The sequence below is a fragment of the Botrytis deweyae genome (assembly GCF_014898535.1).
Source record: "Botrytis deweyae strain B1 chromosome Unknown BDEW_013, whole genome shotgun sequence".
NCBI lineage: Eukaryota > Fungi > Ascomycota > Leotiomycetes > Helotiales > Sclerotiniaceae > Botrytis > Botrytis deweyae.
The window spans coordinates 68,540-89,831 of NW_024066220.1; the positions used below are offsets into that span (position 1 = coordinate 68,540).

Sequence of the window (21,292 nt, forward strand, 5' to 3'; positions counted from 1 at the left end):
CGAGAGGGCAGATAGAGTACAAAGCTCGAAGGATGAAATGCGTGGAAAGCAGTCAATGCCTTTAAGCTAGAAATTTCGAAATAGCATGGGAGATTCGGATGTTCCCTCGAAGTGTGGCGTCGTGCCGTTATGTAGTTGTCGGTGGGTGGTCGGTTTGATGGTAATGATTGTCGGAGTTAATGCACCACTTAATTGAAGGAGTGAGGGAGTAGTGAAAGGGGATATCAAAGAGAAGAGGGGTGGGGAAGGGAATAAAGTAGATGGATGGTATTACAAATGGCTCTATTTATTATGATGATGTCGAAAAAAAGAGATCAATATTAAATAGTGGGTGTGAAAATCGTCAAGTACGTACGGAGTACCTGGGCACTTTCTCGAGTATGGATCGTTGATTATGAATGAAGGTTCCCAGGTTCACAGATAAATTGGGTGCGGAAGTGATTAATCAGCAACAAGTTACTAGGAGAGGACGAAAATACAGCCCAGCCCTACACTATCTAGATCGTATCTATCGTACACAACCATACAGTCGAGGCACTTTAGAATTGAAGCTTTCCTGATTTATCTCTTGAGTGCTCGAGGAACAGAGTTCAGCGAGCAAGAAACACTCGTGTCGAAGAAGGGGGCTGATATGGTTATGATTTGTGATTTATGATCGTGGAATACCATGTACCTACCGGTAGATTACTATATACCAACTAATGTTCTTGGATTAACAACCTTACCACGAGATCGGAATATAAAATGAACGTTGATTAACTAAATGACGCTCCGCTAGCCCTCTGGGAGCCACTGCCGTGGAGGCAGACTACTTGGGAGTGAAATACCTACTAGGTACTTACAGTGCAGGTATCTACCATCTAGAGATCGACGGGATACCTAGTAGATATCATGTTGCAAGCACAGTGGGTTATCTAAATTGTTGGCCCTTTTTGGCATACAACGAACTCGGATATGATGAATAGGGAAACATGTCACGTGTGGACTTTCGAGGTTGAGTGGATGTTCCCGAATCAAGATCTACTCGCTACCTAGGTAGGCTCGTAGGTATCTAGTTATTCATACACCTTCCACTGCTCTGCTTCCATGTATGTTCGATCAATGACATGACTTGAGAGTAGCTAGCTCCTATCAATCTTTCATCTCACCTGGTCTTTTTTTGACCTATTATCGACAGCAGCAGCCCACTCTCTTGATTTCTTGGATTTGTTAGCGAGTCTCGCCTCTTTGAGTACTGGGAGCTGGGACTGGCAGTGGTATGTAGTGGTAGGTTCTTGATCAGCTCTTGATCAGCTAGTTAGCCGTGCTTACTATATGACGACAGATTATCACGGAGGGAGCAGTAGTTCATTATGTTCAACCTCCTCCTCCTCCTCCTCTTAACCTGGCCAGCTAATCAGAATTGAGGATCTCCCATTAGTCTCGGACACTAGACTTCGGTACGGGCGTAGGGTCCAAAAGGCGTCACTAGGAACTAGACATCCACATTGACATTTGACAGCTGGTGAGCTTCATCAATATACCTGCCACCTGCTGGGTACACAGGCGAGACAGGACAGGTATCTGGTAGCAACCTGTAATGAGAATCGAACGAACAGGAAAATAAATAAAAAATATAAACCATCATTCCAACTGCTACCAACAGAACAACCAACAACCAACAAGTGCAACAAAATTTGGCTCAAATTTATTATTCATACAAATATCGTACACCCAAAAAAATATCCATATAATCTATCCAGGCTCTTGAATAAGATTCTCTTCTACCTTCCTTCTTTCACCACCTTTGTTTTGTCGTCATCAATCAGACACTGATAGCGATAGAAGTAAATCTTGGCATACATCAGATTCTTGGAAATCCTACTTTGTGCTTTTTTTGTTCCAGTTAAATCTAGAGGGAAATCACCACCACCACCATTTCTTTTTCGGCAAGCTCTCCCTCCCACTTTACTGCTTATATCATTGTTACATTTCTACCACCTTGAGAAAACCCTTCACCAATCACAAAAAAAAATATATCACATTGATAGTAACGAAGGGTTTTCGACAAAATCTACATGCTGTAGAAGAAGATGGCAGCAGGTAGTAATGGAAAGGTGGTGGAAGCCAAACAAAATGGTTTAAATGGCCACACCAAGGTTGTTCCCGCTTCGCCGGCAGCAAAGAGCGAAAAGAAGATCAAGAAGAAGAGCTCCGGATTCTTCAGTTTCGCTACTATCACACGGTATGAAATACGTCTATTGTTTTCCATGCCGTTTTCAATTACTGATGAAGCTTCAGGATCTTAACATGGTACTCGATAATTACAATCTTCCTACGATGTCCTGCGAGCCTCGACCTCGTTACAGATACCTCTCCTCAAATCTGCAAACCATATTTTCAACTACGATCTGTATTGGTTCCTCATCTCGAACCATATTACAATTCATATGCCGCACCATATGTGAACGCCGCAAAGCCGTATTATCATTCCGTCGACCAGAAAATCATTGCACCTGTAACTGCTCTTGGTATGAAATATGGTGCACCAAGAGTGGCACAGGTACAAGCGTATAGTAAAGCTCAATGGGAAAAAACTTTGCAGCCAGAGGTGTCAAAATATCAGAGTCTTGCGAAGGCCAAATACGATCAAACATTGGCTCCACATTGGAACAAAGTCACTGCTGCCAGTGGACCATACTTTGATCTGGCCAAAACAAATGCTGCGCAGACATATCATGAACACATCGTTCCAACCTTCAATATTGTACAGCCATATGCCATTCAGGGCTATGGATACGCAAATGAGTTTGTTGTAGGCACCGGAGTTCCATATACAAAATGGGCCTTGACTTCGACTGGGGTATTTTTGGATAGAAAGGTCTGGCCCAAATTGAGAATCTTGTATGGCGAGAATGTAGAACCACAATTAGTACGAATTGGAGAGAGACTAGGTAGATATAGGGATGGCAAAAAATTACAGGCTGTGGTTGACAGCGTTGATTCGTGAGTCAGTTAGATGTATCTATTAGATTTTAGCTTACGCAGATTCAGTTCCTCGTCTGCTTCCTTTGCCTCTTCCACATTTTCATCAATATCTTCGTCTATCTCATCCGCGCACGCTACAAGTACATCCTCGACCTCCGTTTCTTCATCAGTTTCTACTTCTTCTACCAAATCACCAGAAATGACCCCTTTAAGTGAAGATGAGATTAGAGAAAATGCTCGAAACGTCGTTGCAAAAGATCTAACAACCTGGCAAGAAAAGTTCTCCAAGGCAGCAGATGAAGGTTCCGATGAAATCGATGAGAGAGTGACTGAGATCACTGAGAGATTGGTTCAAAATCAAGCCAACAAAGTAGGATCTGCACTACTCATCGAATTGGAGGAGGCTATTAAGTCGAATCTCGAGTCGCTCAAGTCTACAATAATTTCAATCGTCAACGCCAAGAAAGATACCGAAGAATCTGAAGAATCGCTCAACACTGCTGTCCGAAAAGCAGGAGTTGCAATTAAGGAAAAGGCACAAGCCGTCCGAACTTGGCGACAAAGCTTTGATACGGAGACAAATTCACTCATTGGGAAATCGGTCAAAGATACGTTTGATATCATTGATCATATAAGAGACTTGGGTTTGCAAGAAATCGGAATGCGATGGGCCTGGACCGATGGAATTACCCATAAAGATTGGACCAAATATCATGCGTTGAAGAGTAAATTTGAAGAATGGCGACTTGATGTTGAAAAAGTCGTCACTGATCATCCAGGTCTTGCGAAAGCTCGAGCAGCCTCGGAAGACGTGGAGAGTAAAGCAATGGGGCTCGCTGGAGATGCAGCAGCTGAATTATCTCGCATCAAGGAGACTGGTAAATGGAAGATATCAACCGGCGATTCCAGCGAAGATTTCAGCACTAAATATGTGCCACCTGCAGTTGAAGTCGCTGGTCAAAAGGTCATGGAAAAGATCAGTGAGGCCACTGAGGCCATGGCCGGCACCACACAAGGAACTCTAGAGTCTGTCTCGTCAGTAGCTAGTCAGGCGGCTTCATCCATCTCTTCTAGCGTTATTGGCACACCTCAAGGAAGTATTGAAAGTGTTAGCTCCGTTGTTGGTGAAAAAGTCGGTAGTATTTCGCAACAAGTATCATCATCTATTATTGGCGAGCAACCAGGAGTTGTTAGCCAAGCTTCAAGCAGTGTCCAATCTGCAGGCTCTGCTATTTCTAGTTCTGCGTCCAGTATTTCCGATGCCGCAAGTTCATCAATATCATCCATCAGCAGTATAATTTCCGATGAAGCTTCAACGGTATCCAAATCTTTCGAGTCCGCATCATCGTCTATTGCCAGTTCGTTATCAAAGAGTGCAACCGATGCTACCAGCTCTCTAAGCTCATCTGCCTCGGTAGCTTCAAGTACAGCATCCAAGAAAGTTTGGGGTGGAGCAATGGCTGCTCACGTTGAGGCACGACAGATTATTTTTGATGATGTCATTGACGATTCCGACGAAGAGACTTACAGTGAGAAAATACAAAGTATGGCAAGCGTGGCTGGGGATCAATTCAGTGACATGACAAGAGCAGTCAGTGAAGCATTGTTGAGACCAACTAGTACACAAGGATCTGTGGAGAGTGTAACTAAGCTTGCTGCTGAGCAATATTCTAGTGCTTTGTCTGCCGCGAGTTCGGTTCTATACGGAACGCAACAAGGGACTGGTGAAAGTGTTGCTAGTGTTGCTACAAGTCGATATGCTGATGCCGTTGCTGCGTAAGTTGTTCAGTTATTACTCGTTATTGCTCCCAAATCCACTGACATTGAATAGTGCAAGCTCCATCATTTATGGCACACCTGCACCCAAGCTGGATTCCGCTGCAAGTTCGGCTAAGTCTGTCTACAGCGATGCATTGTCTAGGGCATCGGATCACTACTTACAAGCAAAATCTGTTGTCTCGGCTCAAGTTTCGGGATCTGCAAAGCCGGTTCACCAAGAAATGTTTAGTTCTGTTGAATCTGCTTACACCGATGCCGTCAATGCAGCTAGTTCCAGACTTCAGGTTGCACTTTCTGGCGCATCAAACGCTGTGTACGGCGCTCCCACCGGTGCCATAGAATCGATACAATCAGTAGCCGCATCAAGACTCTCAGAGGGCCTCAAAGCTGCTTCCTCTCAATATAATGCAGCAAAGAAACACATTGGCCCAGCACCAACCCCAGCGGCTCAACAACTACTCTCTCAAGCTCAAAATCAATACTACGCCGGTATCGGTCTAGCTCATGTCCGATATTCCGAGTTTCTCGAGGCGGCATCTTCAGCTGTTATGCCAACTCAGACACCATTTCATGTGAGTATTTATGATAAAGCCAGCGCCAGTATTGTCGGGACTTCTACACCAGCATACGAAGCAGCTCTATCTCAAGCTTCACAAGAGTACTCTAGTGCTGTCGCGAAAGCACAAGCAGGGCTCGATAAAGTCATTGAAAAGCTATCGAATGTTGCTAGTGATGCTGTACCCGCTGCAAAGTTTACTGACCTTGCATCCTCTCGTTTTGCTGAGGCATCATCTCAAGCTTCTGCGAGCTACGCTAGTCTTTCCTCTGAAATATCTCAAAAAATGAATGCGGTCACTTCTAGCAGCGCAACACCACTTCCTGAATCTCTTGCTTCTGTCGCTAGCGAAAATTGGGAAGCTCTTATTACAAAAGCTAGTCATCAAGTCTATGGATCCCCCACACCATATTTTGTTACCGGCAATTTCCTCTCAAATGTGCAACAATATGCTGCACAAGCTACAGACGGTGCGGCGTCTCAATATTCAGCTGTGCAATCGCTTATCAATGAGCTGGTTGTTGGAAAAGAACCCGATTTCACCGAAAGTGTCTATAGCCGATTGAGTTCCGCTTACTATACGGGTGCAGGTGATGCAGTTTCTTCTGCATCATCTTACGCAAGTCAAGCTTACGCATCAGCTAGTTCCGTTGCTAACTCGATGTTCACCCCTCCTCCTGCAATTGAGGAAATTCTCGATGCTGCTTCCCTTCACCTCAACGAGGCTGTTGAAGCTGCTAGTGCTCAGTACTATGGTACCGAAAAAGGTGCTTATGAAAAAGCTACCGAAGCAGCTGCCTCTGTTTATGCTTCAGCCTCTAGCGCCGCGAGCGAGGGCATATATGGTACACAATCAGGATATGCAGATCAGGCTCAACTTTCGATTTCAAACGCCGCTGCCTCCGCCCAAAAGGCGATCTCAGAAGCAATCTACGGAATACCAACTGGCACTTATGAGTCAGCAACTCAGGTCATAGCAGAGAACTTTTCATCTGCAACTTCTGCGGCTGCAGAATCCTATTCAGCTGCGCAAGCTAAAGTCTCGGAAGCCATCTACGGCCATGAACAAGGGGCTGTGGAGAGTGCGCAATCAAGATTGAATGCAGCTGTTGAGTCAGCACGGGCTAAGCTAACAGAGTTCGCATCGTCAGTTGGAGAAGGTGGAAATGAGGCTCTCAGTAAAGCGAGTGAGGGTGTTGAGCAAATGGCTAGTAGTGTGGGAAGTGTTGTTGGAGAAGCCACCCAAGCTGTTGGTGGAAAAAAGGACGAATTGTGATGGGATAGATCGCGATTGGGAGGCTTTAGTGAAGATTGTCTAATGAATAATGAGATGGGTTCGGCTGGTGGGTGGGCGTAGGTGGCTTTATACTAAAAAATGATGCGTGGAAAGGTTATTATTTTGGTATGGACCTGAGATGTATTAAATTTCCTTTCTGTTTTGCTATGATGTGTTTACTAGCGGATGCTCTTTGAGTTGATTGATATGATACGAGATAAATGACATACAATATACTATTTACGCGCTCGATTTTCAATGCACCACACTAACAATCCAATGACCCAAGACTTGACTTCTAATATTTTTGAATCTCATAGCCACGCCACCATTATGTTCAATACATCGCCTTTAATCCGAATTGTCAGTACATGCTTTATGGTATGATTTTCTCTCGTCCCTTGTTTGGTTTTATATTATATATACCTACAAGGTGAAACGTGGCCATTTGAAAAATGGAATCGAAGTCTTTCTATATTCACAAGTTTATTAATCTCGCCTTGTCTCATTGCGGCATGCAACTAAACTAAATGTATGACACTCCGTGCAGAACTTCAATTGTAAGCGATGCGGCTGACTTTGACGCTACGAGCTGCTAACTAGGTACTTATTCATTCCCCAAAAAGGTAACACGATTATGGTTTATGTGGAGAGAATTAGTGGTGGTGGGATATCATTGAATGGGTTTGTAAATAACTGTGCGATTTTATGTCGGTTTGTTAGAATGAGCTGATGCTTGTTTTCTTGGGGCATAGGTTAAGGTTACGGATTGTGAAACTCATTGGGTAATCTTTTCGTAGACTGCGAGAATTGTAATTCGCAATTCGTAGTGGGTTATTAATACGAAGTTGGGAGGGACATTTGCATAGGTAAGAAAACCGATGACGATGGCTAGAAAAATGATTGTGTTTAAGCTTGTCATTTTTTGGATACTTGGATCTGTATAACAGAGGTTCCTTCGTTAGATATTAAACACCGATCGCAATCTTTTTCATTCTTCCAACTTATTAATCACTCATACCAAGTTTCAAATTCTCGATTATTACGCTTTTAGCTTGTATCTTTTCATAATGCAATCCAAACTTGTCTTCTTGTCTATCCTAGTCTCGACGAGCCTATCAGTTGGCCTTCCAGCATCTCTCAACATCTCAGACCCGTCTACTGGTCCTATACCCAGCGAAACCGACTACTATAGTTCATGTTACGGAAAAACTGCTCCATTTCCAGGGAATTCTACATCGCCGATCTTACCAACAGAAAGTGGTCCACCGGGACCTGATGATCTTCTCTTTCAAAATCTTCTGGCAGCAGAATGGGCAGTATTCTCCTTCTACCAACAAGGCGTCGAAGCTCTAAACACTACATCATTCACATCCATCGGATTCCCAAACACCACCTACGATCGTATCCAAGAAATCCGCGATAATGAAGCTGGTCATCTCCGAATATTTCAGGACTCCATATCCAACACATCGATCAAGCCTGGCGCATGCAAATACGATTTTGGCTGGAGCACCACCACCGAATTTCTAGAGATGCAAGTATTGATTGAAGTCTCAAGTATGGCCTTTGCGGCTGGACTCGTGCAGCAAGCAAACTTGAATGTGACGAAGGGCGCCTTGATGGGAATTGGAGAAACGGAGACTCGACACACTACATGGGCTTTAATCTCTGTTTGGGGAGCTGATCCGTTTGCCGGACCGATTGATACGAGTTTTCCGTATGCGAACCAAATTTTAGATTCGACAAATCGATTTGTTATTGATGGTTCATGTCCAAGAGCGAATCCCGAGTATCCCTCTCCCAGTCGACATTTACCCCAATTGCAAACCCCTGAGAATGGTACTGCGGGAGGAAATCTGACGTTTGTGTACGAGAAAGGTAGTGATGGGGCTGAGATGCCGGGTTTTGAAGAGGGGAAAGATTATTATGCTGTTTTCTTTCACGGGTTGGAGATAATCTCGGTTCCGTACGATGTTGCTACTAATAGCACGATTTTCCCTTCTGATCTAGAGTTGAAGGGTATCATCTTGGCAGTTATTGCGGATGAGTTGAATGCACCTACGGAGGAATCTGTTGTTGCTGGGCCTGCTTTTATTTTGGAGCAACCGGCGATACTTGCTGCTAGTGGGATATAGGAACTCGCCAAGGATACTCGAAGCTTTAATGCTAGAGTTAAGATTGCAAGTGTTGGAATGGTTTGCGGAATATATTTCAAAGCAGCTTTTGGCGCTTTTGGACGATATAGCCGAGTAGGATAGAACGATATCTTGGTAAACTATTGTAATACCATGATACAGCCTTCACTGTATAAGTGTTATTTTTGCGTGATTTGAAGTCGCTCACTCCGTCGTCTCTACTGACAAACAAATATGTAATCAAGATGAAAGTCCTATACGGTTTTGGAAATCAACACGAGATTTGCAATAGCAAACAAAACGAAGTTCAAGATAATAGAGATGAAACAAAATAATGCTATATGCCCAGCGGGAGGTGAACCATAGTTGTGAAATTCGTATCGCAGGTCTCTGCCAGCTTCATTGACGAGTTTAAGATCTTGAAACTCTATAGTGTCTCCTCAATATCCTCAGCCTTTGCAACATCACTGTCATCGGAGTCGTGCGTCTGCAGTCTTGGGTCCCTCCATCTAATACACAAGTGTCATGATTAGCCACCGCAAGAACTTCAAGCACTAGTAGATTTGATATTTTCAGGAACATTATAGACTTACACAGGTCTCCCCGCATAATCAAAGGTTAGACCGTCAATGCCACTCGATGTTTCCCTTCTTGCTAAAAGCAGTCTATTCCCCTCTTCATGTCTATTACTCCTACTCTCTCTCCTACATCTTCTTCTAGCCTGTGCATGCTGTGGGCTGCGAAGGATAGCTTTTCGAGGTCCAAGGTCTTTCCAATTTCCAGGAATGGGAGGAGGCGAAACCATTTCAGCCTCCAGACGAGTGAGACAGTTACCCATCGTGAACGAAAAATGAAGTAGCCTTGTTCAAAGATTGCAATTGTCAAAAGACACATCGATAGGTAGTATATGTTGTCGTTGTCAACTCAACAACTGAATTTACAGAGGAAGTCCATCTGGTACACAGAAAACAGACACAAAGATTTTTGGGACACAATATTAACCACGAGGTGACATCAAGAGCAGATTACTACCCACTAACTTGATGTGCAAAATTTCACACGGGGATCTTACGACTCTTCACTATTGTAAAATGTGAGCCAGGACAAGAGGACAAGAGGAAACGGGAACCCACGAACAAGGAGAGAATCATAACCAATCTCGATTTATGCTGTTGTCATACTAAGAATAAGTCGAATCTGGGGATGGCCGTAAAACCCCGGATTCTGGAAGGTGGATAAAAATGGCCATCAACTGCAAGCCATGTTAGACTTCATACTGTGGCAATACCAATTTCAAGGTGTTTAAAAAGAAACGGCTTGAATGCGATATTCCTACTCGTCAACTGTTTGGTCTGCCTCTCCAAAAACAACACTCGTTATCTACGCCACGTTTCAATTCATGGAAAGAACTTACGAAATAACAGAAACAATTAAACAATTTCTATATATAAAAGTTTGGGTGAGATTTAGGATTTGACTGCTCCGGAATGCAGGGTTGTCGGGTCATCGGTCATTCGCCAAAGCTTAACTTTAAATCCTACCCCTTCATCCACAAGGCGACTTTCAGTATTTCATGGTGAGTATTTCATCATGAAGGATTCTGTTTCTGCGCCCCAAACATCATACAAATTTCGGCTTGATCGTGCGAGGAAATCCTACTGTAACGTCGTCGTACGACATGGTAGATCACGTATTCAGCTGTCAGGATATACATAAGATGGAAAGTCCTCCCAGCTCAGAGGTATGAAAGATTGTTCATAACAACTCAACACATATTCAATACCTTCCTAAGTGAACAAACCCATCTAACCAAACAAACTTGATCGAGAAAGCTACAATATATCGCGATGTCGAACCTAGTCCTTCTCCAAGTGCCTCATTCGCCCGGCCCAAAACACAACCGGAGCTCTTCAGTTTATTCTCGCAATTCTTGTGATTCGACTTTCTCTGCCTATACTGGCACTACTCTTACCACAGAACCATGTCCCCCAATCGTTCGAGCCCGGGAATCGCGGTTGAGCTATTCAGGTCCATGTAATGGGACGGTATTTTATATTTACGATAAACCGTTGCCACCTTTGCCACAGGAAGCTCTTGTTCAGAAACAGAAGCCTTTGCCTCCGTTGTAAGTATATCAGCTTGGATTGGTCATTCGATAATTGCATGCTAATTCGATATCGATGAGACCCCTCAATATGTCTCGTCGCAGATCCCATCAAAACATGAGAAGTGCAATGCCGGAACCCAGGAACGATACCATATACTATGACGAGAAAGAGGTGTATGTCCACAACCCGTTCAGCGATGAGAAAGTAGTGCTGGTAGAAAGCTGGGATGATAAGGAAAAAAGATTGTGAAAAGAAAAGGTTCAATCAATGTTTTATGAATAGCATGGTGGTTGTGATGTGGGAGTCACGACTGGATACCCAGAGATCTTCTAGACGTCGATGTACATAATTCGGAGAGCGGGGTACACGGTCTTTTTAAGGGATCTGCAGGCGGCGGAAATCAGGGTCTTCCGCGCGCATAATATACTTTCCGGCGTTGGGTCTGTGGTGGGGGCATATGCTTGGAGCACTAATTGCCTTGGGATAAGAAAATGCTTGGTCTTGCTAAAATCTTCATTTCTTGCGCATTGTATACATAATAACATATTTTATCAACTTAGTCTCTCACTGGGAGGTTAATTTCTGCTACCATTTCGCTTTCGCTACTCTTCAAAATTTAGATGTGAATTCATCTAGTAAATCATCACCTTGAACTGCTTATGTACCCGCTGTTTCTACTTACTTCTCAATGGTCTTCACCACCACCCTGGAAAGACTTTTCACTAGACGGAGGTCGCAGAGCAGAGCCTCTCATGCTCTTCGCCGATTCAAAGTAATGAGCCTGACCCTCCATGTTTCAAGCATTCATCAATCTCGCATCTTCTAATTCCTTGTCTAAACCCCGATCATTCCGAGTTGATCAGTTTTGATTCTTATTTATATCATTATCTTGAAGACAGGCGAGGAACCGAAAAATGGGATTGTTGGAACTTTCGCAGAAAAGATAGTGAGCGGCTCTTTCGGTTGTCTCCTTGCTGATTCCTTTTTTTTTCCGTCGTTCCCCGATGTTGATGGGCGTATTAGACAGACCTATGTCGGCAAATGATATTCTCAGTCTTTGGGATGGAACTATTACTAAGTTAAGAGATTTCGCTTTCGATAGGAGGTGAGGTGGAGTGGAGTTCAAGGATTCTATGTCAGATACACTTCTTGCATGGTGGGTTTGTTTCCATAACTGTGTTGTACTACCCATGTTGTTTTGATCTATTAATTGTTTGAGCCAAACGATGAAGTGTTGGCATTAGTTTTCTTGTGTTGAGGCTTGACTATTCTTTGGTGCATCATGTGTCTCAGATCAGATTGTGTTCTCAATTTGTTTAATTCCTACGACTTCTGATATTTTCGTTGATCGATTACATTCTACTGTCCCGTTATTCCAAAATTGATACTGCCTCCCAACACTCCTTCTAAATCATTGCCCCTTTAATAATTCTATTTCTTAACTTATCTCTCAATCCCACCTCTCTTCAAAGACTCGAAACCTCTGTTGCATGTGACCACTCATCCTCCAATCCCTTCAACCTTGCTAAGAACTCTGCCCACGATTCTCTCGTCACATTGGAGTCGAATTCAATCGTGATATTCTCACTTCTTCCATCATTAACTCTCCCACCCATAGCATCTGGAGAATCAATTCCACACTTCTTCATCTCAAACGTGTTTCCAAAAGCAGCTTCAACTTGATTGATAGCACGAGTGACGTCTTCTAACGTTTTGAATGCCTAAAGAGAACTATTAGTAGACGAATATCTTCACTTTCGAGACAATGAGAAGACTCACAAAGACACGATTTGGACAATCGCCCCGAGCATCGCCATTCTTGAGTACTGTTACCCTTAGATGCCATATTGGAGTTGTTCCCTCGGAATTCTGCTTCCAGAGGGTATGGGCTCCCATGTTCTCACGGGGGAAGTCGACCCTTTGTCCATTGCCATGTAACTCTTTATCACTGGCATTCATAATATCCGAGTATCCTCTCATTCCAGATCCGGGGCGTGTCATTGTGGTTTTATTTGCAATCCGATATGAAGATTGTAATGTTGAGGTATCTTGTTTGTATTTTTTGATTGTGTGTGAATCGATGATACTTGTTTGGTGCGGGTATGGAAATAATCTTCGCACCTAGCATCAAGGACTTATATATATAACAAGTTGGAAAATCGCCTGAGGCGTCATGCTTAGATGCTATTATCAATGTGACACGAGAACTGGAAGCCATTTCAACATTCGTTTTCGGAATAGTTTCTTTGACCTATCGGGTAGTTTCATCGTGGCTGAGTTTTGGGGAAATCACACCACTGGGCTTACAGCATGTGAATTTTTGCTGTATCTGCTGAATGCAACCTGATCTCATGCGTATATGACCTGATTTTTCCAAATCCCATCGCCGATTGCAATAATTTTGCTGCGGGTGTAAAATCAAATCGTGTGAAGCCAATGAGTTACTCTATGCATAGCAAGTATGTAGCCGCGGCTGTGTCATATCGTCAGTTCTAGAAACTGAACAACGCCACTGAGGAAGGGATAAGAAAAATTGAACATTGACACTGATCAAGTAATTCTGCACACTTTCATCGAGAATTTGATCGTGACTTCAGAATTGCTGAGAACTTCGACGCCGCTTTGGCGAGTGAGTAACCTGTTATTCGTGGCGCCAGAGCTGGGAGTGTCTGGCCATTCGCAAGTCAATTTCTCACGCGGCTGTCATAATACCGGTATGCCCAGACATGGAAGCTTAAATTTTCAGTTGAAAAGAAACAATTGAACAGTTAATCTGTAAATCGTCCCAGTTGTCACTTTCATGTGTTCGGATGCAATAGAAATGTTTCGAGGAGATGATTGGACGCATTAGGTTAGCGAGCGGGTATGTGGCGGGGTAAAAGATTCTCCACATAATCCACATAAGTTTTTGGCGCCTTTCGTTCTCTCCTTCTAAACAACGATGACTAGGTAGATCACGACTATTCCTTCGAGTTCGTGTTGTGCTTGTATCCCTACGCGTTGTATAGATTTTCTTCGATCAACAATTGATTCTCTTAAGATGTTGAAAAGATCTTGCATTATGTCATCAGTGTGGCATTGTTCCCCTAATGTATAACCCTCTCCGTACGCGCATAGTTATCTCGACCAGAATTATTTCGTTGCAGTCAACCTATCAAAAGCTTGAGACTTGGTGATAGTATTGGTCATATGCGATAGGATTTATAAGTTAACGATGTTCTTGATGTTCGTGGTTTTTAGCTTTTGGCTCTTGACTTTTGACGTTGCAACCAACAAGTTGCGCCGAAAAGCTTCCTCGGTTTACCCAAGTCGAATCTCCAAACCATTGATCCAAGATCATCTAGTCACTTATTATAAGATTAATGAGGGAGGATATCAGGTCAAAATTAAACTTCGGCAGTCCCAAATCTACGAATTTGGATTCGTTGTTGTTTCGACTCTGTTCACATAAGTTTAGAAACAAATTGAGAATAAGTCGAGAACGATGTATAAATAGATCATATACTCAACTAGCTCTTCGGAACAATGCTTTTCGCCATGACTATAAATACTGGATCATCGTACAGTGATCTACATATCTCAAACCCCTAGAATCCCAGACTCTTGCAATAACACAACTAAACATGGACATTGCACAAGAACTCTGCGTCATTGACGAGACATTCCACACAGTCTGTGGCCACGTCATCACCAGAATCAAGCATGAACATGAAAATTGCCGAAACTTCGATAGAAATCCTTACCTCGAGGGTCAATATATTGACTGTCAATGTAGAGCCTATCACATCAATCAAGCCACAGTCCTCGACTCATCCTGTAAGTTCTGCTTGAATCCCGAGACTGATACTATTATCAACGAATGGAGATCGGACGAGGAAGCAATTACACCCGCCGAGATCCAATCTCGTTGGGAGTTTTGGGCACGATACACTGAAGAGCAAAGAACACTTTTCACAAGACAGGAGGTTTTCGAACGCGATGCCGAGACTGGCAGAGAAGCTTACGAAGTAGGAGTGCAGCTGCATAACGAGGGTGCAAATGAGCTGACAGAAGAGATACTCGATAGATTAGCATTGAATTCCATCAGACTCAACAGAACCCGAGGCTGGTACGTCGCACAACAAACTTGCCACTTCGGACAGATTAGAAGAGGCATTCCGGATGATGAGCTTGAACATCTGTACGATGAAACAGATCCCAACCCCGCGATTCTTGCACCAGTCCTCCCAGCAGATGTCCCAGATGACGAAATCTGTGGAATCTGTCGACAATCCGTGCATGTTCCGGGGGTCGGTGGGCTCACAGGTCTTCTTCGGGTCTTCTGCGGTCTTCACATTTTCCATCATGATTGCATCCTTCCCTGGTTCCGACAAGGAAACCCGGATACCGTCTCATGCCCTGCTTGCAGGGCCTCAAGAAACGTCATCATCCCGCCAGACTTTTCTGACATAGTTCTTCTTTAGTAGCCAGGTAAGTCGATCCTTTCCTACTTTTCCTACTCACAAATTTAACATCATACACATTATCCAATTAAACATTTTTTGAATCCAACTCTGTCGTACCCTTCGTGTGAACTTCAATCAACCATCAATTTTCTAGATGTTTGACTGTCAAAACTATGTTGCTACTCTCTCTATATTCTACATCAATTTCCATATGGCTACTTTTGTCTTTCGACCCTGTTATTATCATGAACATTTCGATGCTGAATAGCGTTTACGAAAGTCCATTCGTTTCATTTTCTCAACATACGAGTGCAAACCCAGAAGATATGGCATTATTGAATATCCACGATGTAAAACCAAATATTAGCCACGGTGGTACTCGAAGTTCCGAACATACCTTAGTGGGGGTCGCTGGTTTTTTATTATAGTGTCTCAACTGTATTTAAAAGAAAAGATTATATATATAAAATAAAATTATATATAAAAAGCAAAACTGTATACAAAAGCAAAACTATATATATAAAACAAAACTGTATACACAAAGCAAAATGTTAGAATCAATGCAAGGTAACGACTAGTATAGGCTTAGAATAAGACTTTTCATTAATTCCTTCGAAATCTCTTCTTTAAAGCTATATATATATATGAAAACTCTTCATTTGTTTTTGAATTAATAGTCGGCTTGATGTTGATTCTATATTATATCAATGCTTATAACAGAATCCTCCTTTTTAGATTTTCATTTTCGAAAGCTTTAAAACTATTCGATAATCAATTGTTATTAGATTGCTATTAGATTGATTTCTTTTTATAGCCTTATTAACTTTTATAATAATAGATTAATATTGTAATATCTATATTTTTATTTTATAAGATTCAGTTTTTTTATAATTTTAAAAAAACCATATTATAATATAAAAGTATTAAAAACTAATTCAATTTATATAATCCAATTTATAAAATCTAATTTATAAAATCTAATTTATAAAATCTAATTTATAAAATCTAATTTATAAAATCTAATTTATAAAATCTAATTTATAAAATCTAATTTATAAAATCTAATTTATAAAATCTAATTTATAAAATCTAATTTATAGAATTTGAAATTTGAAACTTTAATAATCTTGAAAACCTTAAAAAATTCGAAAATTCAAAAAAGAAGTCGATTCGCTATCAATAGGATAGTAGTTTGTATTCAACAATAAAGTAGTGATTTATATTCGATAAGATTTTGCCTCCCCCTTTCTCAGCTTTTGTCCTCGAAAATATAATATATAAAATTAGAATTTAATAGCAATTTGATAATAAATAATATTTTATTTCTTGAAAATCCTAAAGATTTTGAAAAATAATAGAACTCTATAAACTAACTGGATTAATATTCTTAAAATCTAAAAATTCTGAAAATAATAGATTTTTATAAACTAACCGGGCTAATACCCTCAAAATCTAAAAATCCTAAAATTCTTGAAAAATCCAAAATCAATAAAGTTTCATTAACTTCCCGCTAATTTCTTAAAAGTATAAAGGAAACTCAAAAATTCAAAAAATAATAGAATTCTATAAGCTAGCTAGGTTAATACCCTCAAAATCTGAAAATCCTGAAACTTTTGAAAAATCCCAAAATCAATAGGGTTTTATTAACTTCCTACTGATTTTTTGAAAATATATAAAACCTATAAAATTCGAAATAAACAATATTTTCGATATTATATAATATTCAAAATCATAAAAATAATAAAAATCCGAAATGTCCGAAAAAAGCCTGGTATCCCGAAAATCCTAAAAAAATCTCAAAATCCTGAAAGTAGTAGAGTTTTACAAGCTTCCCACTGAATTTTCGAATCCCAAAGAAAATCCAGAAAAAGACCCGAAATTTCAAAAATCCTAAAAAAGCTTGAAAATCCTGAAAATCCTGAAAATAACAAAGTTTTGCAAGCTTTCTACTAATTTCTTGAAATCTAAAAGAATTCTAAATTTATTAGCTTTATTAGTTTGTATTAAACTTTCAAAACCTGAAAAATCTGAAAATAATAAAGCTTTTTGAGTTTTTGAATCTAAAAGATATCGAAAATAATATAACTAGTTTTTATTAGTGATTTCGAGATTTACAAGATTCAAAATAATTTATTTATATTTATTTATCAAAATAAAACGATTTCAGTAAAATACTATTTTATCTTTAACTAATATATAAATTATTCAATATAATATTAATCGTTTATAACCAGCTTTAATCAATAATCTTAACTAATTACAAAATAACTAGCTAGATTTTTTTTAATATTATATAAGAGTTTTGTTTTTTTTAATAAAAATCTAAATAACTAATTAGATCCTTTCTTTTTGTAAAATATTACATTAAAAGCCCTATCTTCTTAAAACAAGGATTTTATAAAACTAGTTTTTATTAATAAACTGATTACAAAATAGTTAGCTAAACTTTTCCTTAATATTATACAGGAATTTTATCTTCAATAGAAATCTTATAAAATAACAAAGCTTTATTAACTTTTTATTAAATTTTTTTATTGAGTTTCTAAAATCTAAAGGAAATCAGGAAAATCCCGAAAATCCTGAAAAATATTTAAAATAATCATTACTTTCAACAATATAATAATATAAAATAAATACACTATTAATATCTCGCAAATATAATATAAGATAAAATTTGTAATCATTTTACAAAAAAGATTTTTTTCTTTTTTTTTATATTTTCTTTTTTTCTTTTATTCAATTATTTTACTTTATCTCGAAAGAGTATCGATAGTATATCACAAAAGAGATATATCATAAAAGATGCTTTATAGATATTTTGAAAATTCGAATTATAAAAATATTTTCTTTTTTTAGCTTTCTTTCAATTCAATTTAATAAAATAGAAATTATAATAATAAATAATATTAATTATATACTGTTAGTATATCATAGATATATTACAGCCTAATTGAAATCTAAAGTTTTTGAAACTTTAAAACTATTCCCAAAAACTAATCAATAGCTTATTCTAAAAGAATTAAATAAAAAGAATTATTAGAATTAATACAAAGTAATAATTAGTATAGGCTTAGAATAAAACTTTTTATTAATTTCTTTAAAACTTTTCCTTTGAAGCTATATATATATATAAAAACTCTTTGCTTGCTTTCGGACTAATAGTCGGCCCGATATCGATTCCATATCATATCAATGCCTGTAATATAAAATTGTATATACAAAGCAAAACTATATATAAAATTAAATTGTAATTATAATATTATTATATTAGAAAGATACTATTATATTAAAAAGATAATATTATATTAGAAAAATAATACTATATTAAAAAATTAATATTGTATTAAAAAATTAGTATTATATTAGGAGATTAGTATTATATTAGAAAATTAGTATTGTATTAGGAAATTAGTATTATATTAGGAAATTAATATTAATTTAAATGAAATATATATTAATAAAATGAATTTGATTATATAATCTAATTTAATTGAGTTTAATTATTAAAAAGAAATTATATGGGATAGTAATGTAGTGGTAGTATATATTACTTATAATTTGAAAAGAATAAGAATAAGAAGAATAAGAAGAATAAGAAGAATAAGAAGAATAAGAAGAATAAGAAGAATAAGAAGAATAAGAAGAATAGAGAATAAGAAGAATAAGAAGAAGAATAATAATAATATTTTTTAGAAAAAGAAAAGTGGGGATTATTTTATTTTATTTATTTATTTATTTATTTGTATATACAGTTTTGTTTTGTATATATAGTATTGTTTCGCGTATATAGTTTTGCTTCTGTATATAGTTTTGCTTCTATATATAGTTTTGCTCCTGTATATAATTCACTTCCCTATATAGTTTTATTTTCATATATAATATTTATTTTAATATAATATTCGATTTTATTATAATACTAAATATAACTTTGTGAATACACCAAATTTTGTACATCACAGTTCTAATAAATTTTTATAGTTGAGACACTATAATAAAAAACCAGCAACCCCCACTAAGGTACTCTCAAATAACAATTTTAGAAATTATGCAGACCTGAGAGCCAGCTCACATCATAGTCTGATCTTCACACAAAATTCGCGTGGAGATAAGAAAGTCCTCGCCTATTTCTTCACCTAAATCGACCATCTCAACCTCACACCTAGTCAATGATAATCCTCCACCCATCACCAAGCGTCTCATTCCTGGGGCCAAGTCCTCCCCAAATCATAAGCTGTTTCGTGCCCGTCATCGAGCTACCAAAATATCGTCTGCTGGTCCAAGCTCCTCCTTTCTCTTCATCTGCGCCCACCTCTATTCCGCTGATTTGGAGACGAGACCATTCTCCTCTATGGCTATCCACACCAGGCAGCTTTTCTCGTACGACATCTTTCACCTTTGCGCCAGAGTATTCCGCGGGTGGGAGTTGATAGATCCAAACATCCGAGAATTCTTCCTTGTCATCAGAGCCCAACGCCAACAATAAATAATCCCTACCATTTCCAGTAGTAATAAAATGCAAAGCCGCAGAGTCGCGAGGTGATGGAACCTCAGATGGTTTGCTCGTATCGAAGTCCAATGTCTCCCATTGCATGTTACTGTTTAGATCATTCATGTGACCTTGAGCCAAGTCCTTACTCACGTCATCCAGAGTTCCACCGGTAGGATATTCCAAGAAGTCGATTTGTCCACGAGGAACCGAGCCTGTAGATTTCTCCGAATCGTCGCTGTACCCCAATCTCCATAATTTTCCTTGCCCGCAGGTGAGATTAATTCCAGATGTTGGTGACCCTGGAGGATCTGGTAGCCTGCTCCATTTTCCTTCATCCAAATAAAATGCCCATAGATCATTCAAACGCACTTGATCAGACGATAATCCCCCATAGACGAAAATGACAGATCCGTCAGGACTCGATGTGCTGACATGTTTCGTTCGCGCAAATGGAAATGTGGTATCTGGAGGAGGATCCAAGAATGTCCATTGTGATGACAATGGGTCGAATACCCACAATCGGCCATTTTCTTCCAAAGGCTTCGGACTATCAGAAGGCTTTTCACTACCGCCAAAAACGAAGAAACGATTTCGAGCAACGGTTGCTGAATGATATGTGCGAGCTAAAGGTACAGGTGCTGTATTCTGATCTCCATCTCCGACTGCTGGTATGGATCGCAAAACTGCAGTCGTGGTGTTCTCATCAGTTGAGACGTGAAGCTCAAGGACATCATTAGTCAAAGATTGAGAATTTGCATCCTCCGAACCGCCAAAAACATATGCCCTATCACTAATCACCGACAATGTATGTCCATATCGCGGTAATCTACCAGTGGTCGTCACATGCTCGAGATGTCCTTTTAAAGGTAATGTTGATTTAGACAGATAATATGCCGCGACACCTCCCTCAACAGCTGTTTCGACACCGTAAGCGGCGGCAGTTACGATAGCTGGTTCCATTATGATCTTAGAGTGGTTAATATTTGTTCTACTCGAATCAATAAACTCTGTTGTGTTGTGAATTGAAGTTATGGTTGGATCTTTTGCCACTGGAAATGACGTAATGATCGTCGCGGGCCAGGAACGTCAACGTCCCTTAACTTACTAAAAGCACACTTTCGTTACCTAGGCTCACATCTCCTTAAGGCCAAGACAACCTTTGAAAGTACTTATCACGTGCAGATATATGTCAGGAATATGATCTACAAATCTAGCTTTAAAAGAATCAAGATGAGAATCAATATTATATATGAAAAATCCCTTACTTGTTTACATGGAAATCCAGTCTACAAATGGACCAAACAGAAAACTACTGAATACAATCTGAAATATCTTAGGTATAAATAGAACAGTACAAGCTGTCGTCCTATTTAAATTTCTTAATAAGCTTTCTAGAGTTTGGTTTTGATAAAGAATAAAAAGATAAAAAATGATATTTAATTACTATATTTACTGATATACAAATATTCATATTAAATTATGAATAGTCGACGTATGTACTAATTTCATATATCAAGAATATTAAACGTCTTTA

The 21,292-nt window shown here is 39.3% G+C and overlaps 7 protein-coding genes across 7 annotated transcripts; 4 read left to right on the forward strand and 3 right to left on the reverse strand.

Moving 5' to 3' along the window:
• Positions 1–2,072: 2,072 nt before the first annotated feature.
• EAE98_006175 (uncharacterized protein) lies at positions 2,073–6,578 on the forward strand (the record flags this gene model as incomplete). The annotated part of the gene is made up of 4 exons (XM_038953797.1): positions 2,073–2,224; positions 2,281–2,985; positions 3,034–4,743; positions 4,799–6,578. 4 exons carry the CDS (start codon positions 2,073–2,075, stop codon positions 6,576–6,578), a joined length of 4,347 nt encoding a protein of 1,448 aa, XP_038809587.1.
• A 1,070-nt stretch (positions 6,579–7,648) lies between these two features.
• Positions 7,649–8,716, forward strand: EAE98_006176 (uncharacterized protein; the record flags this gene model as incomplete). The annotated part of the gene is made up of 1 exon (XM_038953798.1): positions 7,649–8,716. One exon carries the CDS (start codon positions 7,649–7,651, stop codon positions 8,714–8,716), a length of 1,068 nt encoding a protein of 355 aa, XP_038809588.1.
• Positions 8,717–9,143: 427 nt separating this feature from the next.
• On the reverse strand, positions 9,144–9,554 carry EAE98_006177 (uncharacterized protein; the record flags this gene model as incomplete). The annotated part of the gene is made up of 2 exons (XM_038953799.1): positions 9,144–9,225; positions 9,310–9,554. 2 exons carry the CDS (start codon positions 9,552–9,554, stop codon positions 9,144–9,146), a joined length of 327 nt encoding a protein of 108 aa, XP_038809589.1.
• A 1,009-nt stretch (positions 9,555–10,563) lies between these two features.
• EAE98_006178 (uncharacterized protein) lies at positions 10,564–11,073 on the forward strand (the record flags this gene model as incomplete). Its single annotated transcript, XM_038953800.1, has 2 exons — positions 10,564–10,841; positions 10,902–11,073. The coding sequence occupies 2 exons, from the start codon at positions 10,564–10,566 to the stop codon at positions 11,071–11,073; spliced, it is 450 nt and encodes a 149-aa protein (XP_038809590.1).
• Positions 11,074–12,290: 1,217 nt separating this feature from the next.
• Positions 12,291–12,825, reverse strand: EAE98_006179 (uncharacterized protein; the record flags this gene model as incomplete). The annotated part of the gene is made up of 2 exons (XM_038953801.1): positions 12,291–12,545; positions 12,604–12,825. 2 exons carry the CDS (start codon positions 12,823–12,825, stop codon positions 12,291–12,293), a joined length of 477 nt encoding a protein of 158 aa, XP_038809591.1.
• Positions 12,826–14,447: 1,622 nt separating this feature from the next.
• On the forward strand, positions 14,448–15,287 carry EAE98_006180 (uncharacterized protein; the record flags this gene model as incomplete). Its single annotated transcript, XM_038953802.1, has 1 exon — positions 14,448–15,287. The coding sequence occupies one exon, from the start codon at positions 14,448–14,450 to the stop codon at positions 15,285–15,287; it is 840 nt and encodes a 279-aa protein (XP_038809592.1).
• A 4,141-nt stretch (positions 15,288–19,428) lies between these two features.
• On the reverse strand, positions 19,429–20,718 carry EAE98_006181 (uncharacterized protein; the record flags this gene model as incomplete). Its single annotated transcript, XM_038953803.1, has 1 exon — positions 19,429–20,718. One exon carries the CDS (start codon positions 20,716–20,718, stop codon positions 19,429–19,431), a length of 1,290 nt encoding a protein of 429 aa, XP_038809593.1.
• Between the last annotated feature and the right edge of the window lie 574 nt (positions 20,719–21,292).